Source organism: Tachypleus tridentatus, chromosome 8 (assembly GCF_004210375.1).
Source record: "Tachypleus tridentatus isolate NWPU-2018 chromosome 8, ASM421037v1, whole genome shotgun sequence".
Lineage (NCBI taxonomy): Eukaryota > Metazoa > Arthropoda > Merostomata > Xiphosura > Limulidae > Tachypleus > Tachypleus tridentatus.
In genome coordinates, this window is record NC_134832.1 from 155,712,608 (window position 1) to 155,727,658 (window position 15,051).

General features: G+C 31.3%; 1 protein-coding gene across 1 annotated transcript in view; it reads left to right on the forward strand.

The window, feature by feature from the left end:
- Window positions 1–15,051, forward strand: part of Syx18 (syntaxin 18) — a 32,817-nt gene that overhangs the window by 13,325 nt on the left and 4,441 nt on the right. The window contains exons 4-8 of the mRNA XM_076452217.1: window positions 4,641–4,718; window positions 4,884–4,950; window positions 11,106–11,289; window positions 12,236–12,294; window positions 13,553–13,622. Of these exons, the coding sequence (XP_076308332.1) occupies window positions 4,641–4,718; window positions 4,884–4,950; window positions 11,106–11,289; window positions 12,236–12,294; window positions 13,553–13,622 (458 nt within the window). The remainder of the gene's footprint in view (window positions 1–4,640; window positions 4,719–4,883; window positions 4,951–11,105; window positions 11,290–12,235; window positions 12,295–13,552; window positions 13,623–15,051) is intronic.

Consider the following 15,051-nt stretch of genomic DNA (forward strand, 5'->3'; position numbering starts at 1 on the left):
CAGAGCTATTTAATAAGTGTCTTTATATTTTCAGTTGGCTCTTCAGTGAAACTTCTACATAAGTTAATCAACTGATTACATTTCTCTTTTTACTTCCAAGATATTTTTTTATGTGATGCATTTTTTTTAATTATGAAGTATACAAAATCTTATGTCTATGTTATGTAGGTTGTTAAACATTGCACAGTTATATAGATGAATTAATACTGACTTCTTGGTGTCTCTGGAGCAAATATTTGTTTCATTATAGAGGTGGTTCTGAAAATGTGGGATTTTTGAAGATTCTTCACTTAATGTTAGTGTTGTCTTTCACTAATAATAAGAAAAACTCCAATACAGTACATTACATATTTTACTCCTGCCACAAGCCTCCTGTATGCTCTTCATGGGAACTGATTTTGTTTAACGCATCTCTCATGGAAATCATCATGTGTCAACTCTCTACCAGTAGGAAGGAGTGCAACATATTCTCATGACACATGGGACTCTATTCCATTCTACATAACTATCATTTCTCCTTTGTCAGTAATTATGTTCAGATATTTTTTTGCATATTGTGCTTTTCATGTGCTTTGCATGTGGTTTCAATTTCAAAATTTTTTGTTAATTTTTTGTCATATTTAACTTAATTTCCCAGTTTTTTTTCTCTCCCATTAGCATTTGTCTATCAAACATTCATATCTTTGAAATGAGTTGTGTTACCACTTCAATATTATATCTTCTATACATTCTCTTTCAAAGGCCACATGGGTTGGTGACTAGATTTATCAGCAATTAACTGCTGAGAGATTTATTGTTATATGGATCAATCACATTCTCCTAATCTTGCTCCAGTTCTTCCTGAACCAGCCGAATGTGCACCGGTCAGTGAAGAATTTTACAGCTTTTTTTCCACCACCACATTTTGTTGTGTCTTCCTGTGCAGAATCAGCTAAATATCATATGGCATTTTTAAACATGATTTTTCAAGTATGTGATGTTTTGTCTATTTCTTTCTGTGATCCCCTGTCCTTTGTTGCTTAATGGTTTTTCCTGTGTGTATTTAGTTTTCCAACTCTCCCCAGATATTAGGATTCATGCTGAGAAATTTGTTTTACAATTGGTTGAGGGTGCCAGCATGCCTCACCTTCCACAGCCTCAATAGTTTGTTTCAGTTTGCCATCAAGCTGACTGTGAATTTCTCAACTCTCTGCTCTTGGGGTCTGTTCTATCTGTGTGTTTAACCCATGCCTCTGTCTTTCTTTTACTTCACTCACATAGTATTTATCAACAGTTCATCTCCTTTCTGAGGCAGTACACAGATCCTGAGGGGCAGTCTCTCCCTTATAACCTCAACATTGACTTGTATGTCCTCTATGACTTTTGATTTACATCCACATTTTTTTTCTATTGTTGGGGTCTTATTGCTTGCAATGCAACCTTGTCCCATATTTATTTGCTGCCCATTTATCAAAGGGATTTACTTGTGGCCCCCTTTTGTAGGCAGTATGTTTTTGACCATGTGTCTGAGGTTTTAAAATTGCATGTGGAATCTGTGCATAAACATTGGTCTTTCCTCTTAGGTAGGTCATTTGTCATTGAAACCAAGACAAATCCCTATTCCTGTTTCCTGGTCCTAGTCCCAGGATTTCTTTTTTTATATAGATGGGCATGTGTTATCAAGCCCTGGTGACTGCCCAGTGAGTGCTGGTTTGGTGGGAGTTTGATTGTGTAAATTTGTTCTGTTTTACTGCAGATTAGTGGGATATTTGGGTTTTATCAGAAAGCCTTGTTCTCCACTTTTTTTACCTTTCTCCTTTGTCTCAAGTACCTCTTTCTTTCCACATGCCTTGGAATCCTGTCACCTGTAAGTAGTGGTACACAAACAAGCCATTGAACCTGTTCATCACCTTTCTCCAGGCTTTTATAACTGAGAATAGAACTGATCAACATAAGTCCTCACACATGTATTACAGATGTCTGCATTTCTCCCTCATTATATACTTCATTAGTGTTGTGGGTCACAGTTGAAGTAATTACAGTTTGTTACAGTTTCTTCACTTTCTCTGTTCCTTGTTGTTTATTATTATAAGGGTGTTAATGGTTTTGAAATGGTTCCAATCACTTTTGCTTTTGAGAGAGGTGGTTTACATTATCTAGACATCTTTTCAATATCTGGTTACTGGACTGATCTATTAGTTGGTCATATTTGGTACCCCATTCATCAGTTGGGATTCCCTCTGGTCTCATGAATTTGAGATGAAGAGAGTATGATTACCTTTTCTACCTCCACCATATGGCTGGGGTTTGGATTGTAGGTGACTTACCAATTGCATGATTATCCTTCCTACTCTCACATGGACGTTAGTTCCCTGCAGCATGTGTTTTGGATCTAGTTGATTTTCCAAGTACAGTCTGTTGTGACCTAGCTACTCTATGCCTGGGGACACATCCTTTTCATTCTATCCACTTTTATAAGTTCTGGGATTGAATTTTATAAATGTTGCATGATTTGGATCATTTTCCAGTCATAGTTCTCTCCCAGTTGTGTGTGCTCCTCTGTTATCCATCCATATATGTGATACCTTTCTGTGATGGATGTGGAGTATACCTGGTTTAGAAGTGGTGTGGTTCCATGCATCAGATTATAGAATCTGACTGTCTCATCTTGGACACCAAAGTTTCTTGAGCATGCTTGAGTACCAAAGCTTTCTTTTCTTTGATATACTTGAGCATCAAAGCTTCCATTCCTTAGCATGCTTAAGCACCAAATCTTTCTTCCCTTTGCAACATTCACTTCTTTTAAAACCACAAGTTTGTTTTTCAGAAAAAAATTGTAATATTTCAAATCAAACTTTGTAGAAACCTTTAGTAAAAGTTTTAGTATTAATTGTGTACATTATATTATTTTAAAGTTTTAAAGGATTGTAAAAACTAAACCACTTTGATTATTCCACTGCTCAACTGGAAATAAAAATATTTAAAAAAAAATATTAGGTTAAGAAACTACAGTTTCTGTACATGTCTATGTTGTTATATGTATTACATGACTGCACTTGTACATGTCTATGTTGTTATATGTATTACATGACTACACTTGTACATGTCTATGTTGTTATATGTATTACATGACTGCACTTGTACATGTCTATGTTGTTATATGTATTACATGACTGCACTTGTACATGTCTATGTTGTTATATGTATTACATGACTACACTTGTACATGTCTATGTTGTTATATGTATTACATGACTGCACTTGTACATGTCTATGTTGTTATATGTATTACGTAACTGCACTTGTACATGTCTATGTTGTTATATGTATTACATGACTACACTTGTACATGTCTATGTTGTTATATGTATTACATGACTGCACTTGTACATGTCTATATTGTTATATGTATTACATGACTACACTTGTTGTACATGTCTATGTTGTTATATGTATTACATGACTACACTTGTTGTACATGTCTATGTTGTTATATGTATTACATGACTACACTTGTTGTACATGTCTATGTTGTTATATGTATTACATGACTACACTTGTACATGTCTATGTTGTTATATGTATTACATGACTACACTTGTACATGTCTATGTTGTTATATGTATTACATGACTACACTTGTACATGTCTATGTTGTTATATGTATTACATGACTACACTTGTTGTACATGTCTATGTTGTTATATGTATTACATGACTACACTTGTTGTACATGTCTATGTTGTTATATGTATTATATGACTACACTTGTTGTACATGTCTATGTTGTTATATGTATTATATGACTACACTTGTACATGTCTATGTTGTTATATGTATTACATGACTGCACTTGTACATGTCTATGTTGTTATATGTATTACGTAACTGCACTTGTACATGTCTATGTTGTTATATGTATTACGTAACTGCACTTGTACATGTCTATGTAGTTATATGTATTGCATGACTACACTTGTTGTACATGTCTATGTTATATGTATTACATGACTACACTTGTTGTACATGTCTATGTTATATGTATTACATGACTACACTTGTACATGTCTATGTTGTTATATGTATTACATGACTACACTTGTACATGTCTATGTTGTTATATGTATTACATGACTACAATTGTACATGTCTGTTATATGTATTACATGACTACACTTGTTGTACATGTCTATGTTGTTATATGTATTACATGACTACACTTGTTGTACATGTCTATGTTGTTATATGTATTACATGACTACACTTGTTGTACATGTCTATGTTGTTATATGTATTACATGACTACACTTGTTGTACATGTCTATGTTGTTATATGTATTACATGACTGCACTTGTACATGTCTATGTTGTTATATGTATTACATGACTACACTTGTTGTACATGTCTATGTTATATGTATTACATGACTACACTTGTTGTACATGTCTATGTTGTTATATGTATTACATGACTGCACTTGTACATGTCTATGTTGTTATATGTATTACATGACTACACTTGTTGTACATGTCTATGTTGTTATATGTATTACATGACTACACTTGTACATGTCTATGTTGTTATATGTATTACATGACTACACTTGTACATGTCTATGTTGTTATATGTATTACATGTAAATTTTTTTTTTTTTTTCCAGTAAAGAAGGAGTCATCCTCTAATCAAGCGTTCCAACACAAAGAAGCCATTTTGAGTCTTGTAGAAAGCTATTTGAAAGGTTTCTAAACATATTCTATTAAATTATATAAGCTAAATTTTTATAATATTTATTGATAAAATATTTGAATGTAAATACTTCAATGGAAAACTTCTTGAATAGTTGTAGTTTACTAAATGTAAACATAACCATCTGAGATATTATGTTTTAATTATTTTTTTCTAGAGGTTTGCAAAATTTATTCTGAACAGAAAGCTATTAGAGTGAAGAGAGTATTTGATAGGCAAAAAATGTAAGTATTAGTTGGATCACTTATTATTGCTTGAACAGAAGTAACATTTGTACCAAAATGTTGTTATATCTTATGTTTATCATTCTCAAATTTTGAAACAATGTACAAGTAAAATAAAAATTGACAGTTTTTTATCACTAGTTTTGGATAATTTCAGATCAAAATTCAAAATATTAACTTTTAAGTTGATGAATTTATCATCCAAATACCATTCATCCTTTATAATTTAAAAATAGATTCATTTTTTAACATGTGCATTGAGATAAATCTGGTGTATTCCCCCTTCCCTTGTATATATTCAGAAATCAATAAAACTGTTGGAATGCAGGACTGAGAAATATTCCTCTATCTATGTCTTTCAAAGAGGCTTAAGTTTTTGATTTCCTTAAAGGTGTTTATGATGCTCAAGGCTTAAAATAGGTTTCACTGGCACTAATTTTTAGTTAACTCCTATGTTGCTGTATTCATTGTATGATTTATCTTGACAACTAGATGATGGAAAGTTTTATCAGATGATTTATAATGTGATTATATTTTTAGTTTCCTAGCTTATTTATGTATGCGTTTTTCATTTTTCTGATACGTTATATCTTCTCACATTTTTGAGCCATCGCTGCTCTCTATATATATATATATAAAAAAATGTTTACACATGCCACAAGCCTTCTGTTTCTGCTGCATTGGAATTGACTGATTCCAAAACATAACTCAATCAAATCAGTAAGTATCCACCAATAAAAGTGCGATGTATTTGCATGACACATAACTCCCTATGTACCAAATCAGTAAGTATCCACCAATAAAAGTGCGATGTATTTGCATGACACATAACTCCCTATGTACCAAATCAGTAAGTATCCACCAATAAAAGTGTGATGTATTTGCATGACACATAACTCCCTATGTACCAAATCAGTAAGTATCCACCAATAAAAGTGCGATGTATTTGCATGACACATAACTCCCTATGTACCAAACTACCACCTCTTGTTTAGCAGTACTTGTGTTCAGATGTTTTTTGCTTTTGATGGTTTTAATGTGGTTTGAACTTGTGAATATAATAGTTTCAATTGTCAGGAAGGATTTCTTCATGAATTTTTTTGTTATATCTTTAACTTATTTTCCCAATTTTTTTTTCTCCCATTGCATTTGTCTCTATCAAACATTTTTGTTTCATTCATATTTTTGAAATGAATTCTGAGATTCATGTTACCACTCCAGGTATTATACCTTACACAAGCCCTAATTCACAGTCTGCAGGTAGGGGAGACTTGTCATTTGGATTTACCAAGTATTATCTGCTCAGCGATTAATTGTTATGTGGGCCAACCACTTTTTTTATAATCTTGCTCAACTTTGAACAAACTGAAAATGTTGAGGTCGACAAATATATTGATAACCTTTTTCTACCATTCTACTTTTCTGTCTCTTTCTATACCTAACATGCAGAATTATATATTGCATTTTTAGACATGATGTTTCAGGTATGTGAAATTTTATCAATTTGTTCCAATTTTCTGTTATCCCCATTTTCCTTTATTTCATCACAGTTTTTCTTCTTGGTATTTAGAATTCCCATTTTCTGAAGATATCAGGATTCATGCTGAGAAATTTGTTTTGCAATTGGTTGAGGGAACCAGCATGCCTCACCCTCCGTGGACTGTGCATCAATTTGCTGTAGTTTATCATCAAGCTGACTGTTCATTTCTCAACTCTCAGCAGTTGTGATCTATTTTCCTTGTGAGGAGGCAGTCTGTGATTTTTACTGTGTGTTTAACCCATTCCCAGTTTTCATTTTTCCATTATTTCCCTGCTACAGTATTTCTTTACCATCCATTTCCTTTATGAGATGATGCATTGAAATCCATTTCCTTTATGAGATGATGCATTGAAATCTTCAGAGCTTCTTCTTCCTTATTATCTCCACTTTGGTGCATTTGGAGTTTTTAGATCTTGCTTTACATGTGGTTTCTTTGTTGTTGAGATTTTCTGGATTGCAATGCAGCCGTGTCTCGGCTTCATTTGCTGCTCACTTATCTAAGGGATTTATATGGCCCCTTTTCTTAGGCGATATGTTTTTGACTACGCACCTGAGATTTTGGAATCATCTGTAGAGTGTGTGTAAACTCTGTACTCTTTCTTCTTTGGTTGCTTGTTTGTCACAGTTGGAATCAAAACAACCTCCATTCCTTTTTCCTGGCCCCTAATCCTTCTCAGCCTTACTTGTTCCTCCCTACAAGGGTTTCTTGAGAAATTTTGTTGTTTTATTTGATGTAGATGGGCACATGCCAACAGTACTGGTGACTACCCACTGAGTTCTGGTCTAGTTGGAACTCAATTGTGCAAATGTGATCTCTTTTGGTAATCTCATGCCACAGAGTAGTGGGTCATTTGGGCTTTATCAGGGTAACTTGTCCTCCAATTTCTTTTTCCCAATCCTTTGTTTTTGGTATGTGTTTCCATGTGCCTCAGGATCCTAATACCAGCCAGTGTCTGTAAGATGTAGTACAAGACATTTTATCTCAACAGACCATCAGACCTGTTCAGCTTTCTTTTACTTCCATTGCATTGATGTTGGTTGCCAGTGTCTGGATTTTGGATTTTTAGAAAAAACAATCAACACAAGTATGCATTACAGATGTCTATACTTCTCCCTTATTTATACCCCATCAGTGTTGTGGGTTATAGTGACAGTAATTGCAGATTATTACAATTCTTTACCTCTTGCTATCCATTCATTTTTGTTATTTCAAGGCTGTTAATATGCTTGGGGTGGTCCTGGTCTGTTACACTTTTGATGGAGGTGGCTTACATTATGTAGATATTGTTTTGATACTGGGTTTCTGGACTGACCTATCTACTTATTTTACTTACATGTGCCCTGTTTGTAAGTTGGGAGTACTAGATTCCCTTCAGTCTCATGAACTAGATGTTAAAATGATATGACCCTTTTCATACCCCTGCCAGGTAGCTAGGTTTTGGACTGTAGTTGACTTGCCAATGGTATGATTCTCTTTCCTTCTCCCACATGAAGAGTCCGTAGGGTTCTTCTTGGTTTCCCTCAAACTAGTTCTCTCGTCTATTTGGTGTGGGGTTCTAGTTCTTCATGTCAGTGGTGGTAAAGTACTGTATCAGAATTTCTAATTTTCCTACACTGATGTTGTATTTCCCACTCTTCCTCCTGCTGAAACCAATGCATCCATCTTTTACAAAAACTTGAAGTGATAGTTTGGTAGAATTGAACACAAGGAGTCACATGCATCTTGATGGTATGTCCCAAGGAGTCACATGCATCTTGATGGTATGTCCCAAGGAGTCACATGCATCTTGATACCATGTCACAAGGAGTCACATGCATCTGGATACCATGCCACAAGGAGTCACATGCATCTGGATACCATGCCACAAGGAGTCACATGCATCTGGATACCATGCCACAAGGAGTCACATGCATCTTGATACCATGTCACAAGGAGTCACATGCATCTTGATACCATGTCACACTTACTGGTGGAGAATTGTTGAATGATTTGCAGGGGAGCTGGACATAAATTCATCAATTCCAGTGGAGGGGAGAAAAAAGGCTTATGACATGTTTAAAGAATTGTTTTGCATGTGGAGGCAACATTGAACAAGAATTGCTATTTATGTTAATTTAATAGTTATTGATGTTAGCTTCATAGTTTCTTATGTTAGTTTAATAGCGATTTACGCTAGTTTAGGTAAGTTCATATCAGAAGTACATTTTGAGTGTTGTGACAGTTTCTAGTTCTGAATCACATTTTCCTTTATTGAAAACATCTGTTTCTTTGGTTACTTTTTAGTTTTTTCTTATCTTCACAATAAGAGGTTTGGTACAGCTTTCTATTGAAATGTATAATTTTTAACATATTTTTTCTACAGGTTGAATTTCTATAATTTAATGTGTTTGAGGTATCTCTTTTTATCTTTTAATTTAGAATCTTTTAAGGAAAACCCAACATCATGGGCAGCCAGTGGCTACTAAAATTAAATTCTACATTCAGCTAACAATTAAGTTAAGGTTATTGATAACTCTGTAAATCTTTACCTTATCCCTTAATATAGTATATTTAATGGAAAAGAAGCATTTATGTGTTTACAATGGAAGATTGTATCTTTCTCTTTTATAATTTTCCTTCTTTTTCCATTTATTATCGTATCATTTTTGTCTTCTTCCTAACAGTAACCTTTTTTACTTCATTTGACATTCAACCATCTATTGTTAGAAATAATTTATAATATCCCTATTTCAAGGCTTTATTTAACCTTATATCTGTAATAAACTGCATTATTTTCTTTTCACCGTTTTTAATAACGTGATTCAACAAGTAATACATCATTATAAAAGAAGCTTGTAATTTTTTTAATATGTGACATGTATAGAACATATGGAAGTTCATACTGGAGATGTGTGGAAGTGTGAAGTACAGAACGGTTGTGTAGTTATAAACATTATTTTGTTTGGAATAATGTAGTTCTTTTATTTAACCCTCTTGTAACAGGTCAAGGATTGTAGGCCATGCTATCAGATTTGTTGACTTGATTTCAGAATTTTATTGAATTACAATTTTATGAATTTATATCAATAAGTTTTGTATCAAACTGTAGGTTATCATTCAGATTTTCATATCATACATTAATTAACTTCTTAGTTTAAAAGTAATTATTAAAATAACACACATAAATGTAGATTTTTGTGAGTCACATGGTAAGTTGAATGCAGCACTAGTCAAAATTAGATGTTTGTGATGTCAAAATACTGAGTATAGTTTCATATAGCTCACAAATACCAATATGGACAACATAAAACAAAGACCTCATATCTTCTATATTTGTTGAGAGAAGACTTGTGTACTGAATCAAACACATGAATCCTGAGCTCTTTCCATTTCTCAAAATCGTCTCTTATATATACTTACTTCAATATATGACATGGGAATAACCAATTAACAGCTCAAAATATTCTCCCTAGTTACTTTCTCAGCCATTTTAACCTGTTAAAAGACTAACGCCTTCTTTCAAACTGAAATTTCAAGCAGGTAGGTTGTGTCTTTAGTGTGCTTGAAATTTCATATATTTTTTAGATCTAAATTCAGCTCAGGTTGATAAAGTATAGTGAAATTCTATGTTATTAATATATTTATAATTTTTTGGTTATTCAGCTCCACATATAAAAAAACTCCCAAAAATTTGTTTATATCCTTCACCTGTAAAATATTAGAGGCTTGGTGACCTACAACCAGCAGTAACTGAGCTCAAAGGTTGTAGTGTAGTTAAAAGAGAATTTTTTGCTGTACTCTTTATTTATTATTCTATATATTAGGAAAATAAATATAATAACTTATTTTGAAGTAGTAATAATCTATATATAGATATATAATGTATAATGATTGTAATGTATGTTACAAAATTCAATTTTATATTAGTGAATACAGTAACATGACAGTACATGCACTGCATCAGTGTATGTTATGTGATGTTAGCCAGACATGACTGGAAGGTCAATATAGTAAAAAAATATTTTTAAATATATAATGTTGTGAGATTTAATCTACTTAGACTAAAAATTTATATTTTTTAGTTATAATTTGTAGTCATTTCTAGCATGAAAACAGCATTGTTGTCCTAATAATTTTTTATAATGATTATGAGGTCGTTCAATATGGCAGACCCCACATAGTTAGTGTAGAGAAAAATAACAGATAAAATATGAAGTCTTACCTGAAACAAATATTTGAAATATATTTAGGAAGTTTTAGAAATTATACAAATAATGTTTGAGAATTTTGGGATGGAGAATTTTTTTATAAAAAAATTGCTTCACACTCAGACTGGGAATGAAACAGACTCAAAATTCTCACAAACAAGTATTTATTGAAAATACTTCATTAAAAAATGTGATTTTTTCCACACAAAAACTTGTAAACTATTTTTAAAGTCTATTATATTTTATGAAGATACACATATTGACTGCATCAAAAGTTGTTGTATAAATATATAATGTACTAACTTGTATACAAACTTGTGTATATTATATTGAACCCATTGCAGAAGGGTTAATTAAAAGTACAGTTTACATTAAAATAAAAAGGAAACTGGAAACAAGCTGTACTTTGTTTATATTGTATTTGTAGGTTGAGGCTTGAACCTGATTTAAAGAAAAGAAAAATCTTGATGGATCAGTCAGAACCATCCAGAAGAAAACAAGGAGACAATAGTGGAACAGAAGTTTCCAAAGATAGGCAGCGTAATCCTAGTGGAGAGAAAACTTCTTTGCTTGAGAACGAGTTTGAATTTTCATCAGAAGAAATACAGATGGTTGGTATGTTTTGTCTATTGAAGAATACATAGAACTAATATTATTATATCTGGTTTTCATCAGAAGAAATACAGATGGTTGGTATGTTTTGTCTATTGAAGAATACATAGAACTAATATTATTATATCTGGTTTTCATCAGAAGAAATACAGATGGTTGGTATGTTTTGTCTATTGAAGAATACATAGAACTAATATTATTATATCTGGTTTTCATCAGAAGAAATACAGATGGTTGGTATGTTTTGTCTATTGAAGAATACATAGAACTAATATTATTATATCTGGTTTTCATCAGAAGAAATACAGATGGTTGGTATGTTTTGTCTATTGAAGAATACATAGAACTAATATTATTATATCTGGTTTTCATCAGAAGAAATACAGATGGTTGGTATGTTTTGTCTATTGAAGGATTAAAGAATACATAGAACTAATATTACTATATCTGGTCTCCCATCAAACCTGTAAAATTTGTTAAAGCTTATGTTTTGAAAGTTATTGTATTTTTCTTAAAAATGGCTTATTTAAACCTATAAAAACGTTTTTTTTAAAACCAGTCTCTTTTATAATTATGTTTTCAAAACAAGGGCTTTGTTTAAATGGATAGTTTGGAACTATAATTTTAAACTAAATTTATGGCTGAAGCCTAGTTAACTTTTACATTATTCAGTTTAATTTATGGCTGAAGCCTAGTTAACTTTTACATTATTCAGTATAATTTATGGCTGAAGCCTAGTTAACTTTTACATTATTCAGTATAATTTATGGCTGAAGCCTAGTTAACTTTTACATTATTCAGTATTTGTTATTTTTATAGATTATAGTGTACACTATTTCTGAAACCTTTGACATTTCAAGTTTTCTTGCAAAATAATACCTTCTTAGCAGAAATCACAAGTTTTCATATTTTTTGCATCAGTAAATAGTTCAGTAATTTCTTTAGCTTGAACAAGAAAATGATCAGATCTATGAAGAGATGAACAGCCTTGTAGATGAAGTCAGGTAAGGCAAAGGTTAAGTAGTTCTTGTGACTGGCAATTCCCATCCTATTTCTAACCAAGAAGCTGGTTTCAATCTCAACATTTCATAGACAACTTTACAGAATAGTAACTTTTTGAAAATACTTTTATATAACATTGTAAAACAATCCAATTATTATATTTAAAGCACATTGTTTTTTAATAGTCTTGTAATACATTTTAAATTTCACCATAGACTAGTGGTTGGGAACCCTAAAATAGACAACAACAAAAATGTGTGTTCATGTTCGTGCCAGTGTTGTTATTAGTTGTATATATATTTAATGAATAGCAAAATGTATTGACTTTACACAATATTTCTTGAGAAAATCAGTTCATGTAATAACATTATGAAAAAACCAAATGGAAAACAAAAAACGAACTCTTAAAAATAAGATACAGTGGTGAGAAATCTAAAAAAAAATTTAATTCCAAGTACATTTATGAAAAATAAGATACAATGGTAAAAAGTAAATAATTTATTTCAAGGATACTTAGGTTATGAAAAATAATTAAGATACAGTTGTGAGAAACAAAAAAAAACGTTTTAAATTATGAAATATTGGTAGTGATATTGTGTTGTATTTGGTGTGGGTCACAATGAATATTTTCTTCAAATGTGTTAATGAGATGTTTGTTTTTATTACTTTCACATTGTATGTTAGATAATAGCTATTTTACACATAAAAATATTAAGTCAGTATTTAATGAATTTTCAGGAATTGTTATTGGTATTATAAACTAATTTCCTTTACACATCTGAAATTATACACATTAAATTACACAGTGATAAAATAAACAAAAATTTTGGGTTAATAAATCTAGAGCATTTCAGACTCAAAGACAGTCGTATTATTTTTGCTGTAGTAAAATTACTTTAAATTTCTAATGCCACTGTTCAAAAGTGATTTTTATGATGTGCATTTAAACCGTGAATTTATAAAAGTAATTAATTAAACTAGTATTAAACAATCTTATGGTTAATCAGAAAATCTGTTGAAAGATCAGTGTGATCAGATTATGTTTATGAATAAAAAATTGTTTAAATAAGTGTTGAATTATTAAGGAAAAGAGATACTTTCAAATATCACTGGTGAAATACGAGGAACTTGTAAATGTGTCACCAAGTATCATTTTACTGTCCTTTAATCACAGACTGAAATGTTGCCTACTTGCACTTTAATAAAAACTGGTATTTTTTTTAAAATGACCCTCTATCAATGACAAATATTCTGTTTCAGGCAAATAGAGGGAAAAGTTGTTGAAATCTCCAAACTTCAAGAAATATTTACAGAGAAAGTTCTTCAACAGGTGAGGAGAAATATGTTATTTTCTGCTTAACATTATGGGCTTGTATGGGCTGAGTGTGAGACCCCAAATTAACCTTTATAGTTTCCATACCATAACTTCTAATGTGTTTTGTATACTTTCACAAAATTTTGCATCTTTCAGTAAGTGTTAAGAGCCTTTTGTTGACAAAAAACTGGAATCTGCAGTGAAGTGTCTTCACTAAACATTTTCTATAAATGTATGGAGTGATGATTGCTATGAATTAATTTGCTTTTTGTGTTAAGATGCAAAATCCTCCTAAATAAATTTCAAACATTTGTTTTCAGTAAAACTATATTTTACCTATTATTTTCTCTTCCCTAACTGTACAAGGTCAGTCATTTTATAACCTCCATAAAAAGTACAAAATAAATATAAATTAGCTTTTTTTCTTTTCATAATTACATTACTTCAAATTGTAACATGAAATTATATTTGTTTATCCTGAACAGCTTAAAACTCATAACAGTATTCATCTGTTTCTACTTTAACTTTGTTGTTTTATTATTGTTCTTTGAACTGTGTCTAACTAATAATCCCACCACACAAGTTAGCTTGTAGATGTGTAGTTGATGTTTCTCTATTGAATTATGTAAAGCATGTTTTACCTTTTGAAAACCTTTTGTTTATTTTACTTAATCAAACGTTGTCTTACCTAAAATGTTTTTTTTTATTTTTATATTCTAGTTGCTTTTGTAATAAAATAAAGAATACAAAAAAACTTACATGGATCTTTTTTGTGCTGCTTACTATTGATAAAATTTAACTCCATTTTAAAATTAACAGTACTAAATATTTTTTTATTTAATAATTAATGTAACTAAGAACACAGATAACAGCACATAAAAAAACAGACTATGTCCAATAAATGATATTATTTTTCTGGATTTCTAATTGTGCAATAAGAGCTGTTGAAAATTCAGCTAAGCACATATATGTGTTTTCCATAGAAATGAAGTTTGAACTGGTAGTGAAAGATGTAATTCTCTGTACGTAAAATAATGTAACATAACGTCATTTGATAGATTAAAACCTTGGATTTTAATTGATTATTGAATAAAAATATTAGCATTGAACATTAGAAAAAACTTTTAGTAATTTGTGAAACAATGTGACAGATGAGTGTGGCAAGAGGGTTCTGATTTTTTAGTTTATTGCTCTGTAATCAAGTTAGATTGAAGGCTATAAATATTATGGTTTGTCTGAGTAATAACAATATTATAATGAGTAATTTACATTAAATTTTGTACTTTTCAGAGGGTTGGTAAATTAGAGAAGAGGGAAGACCTAGATAGCAAATGTCGCAATTCTCATACTAGAGGAAACTGAGGATTTTTATTTTTGTAATATTGCTTATTGCTTTGTAGAAGTAAGAACTCAGTACTTGTTTAATATTAAGATTGTATTTACA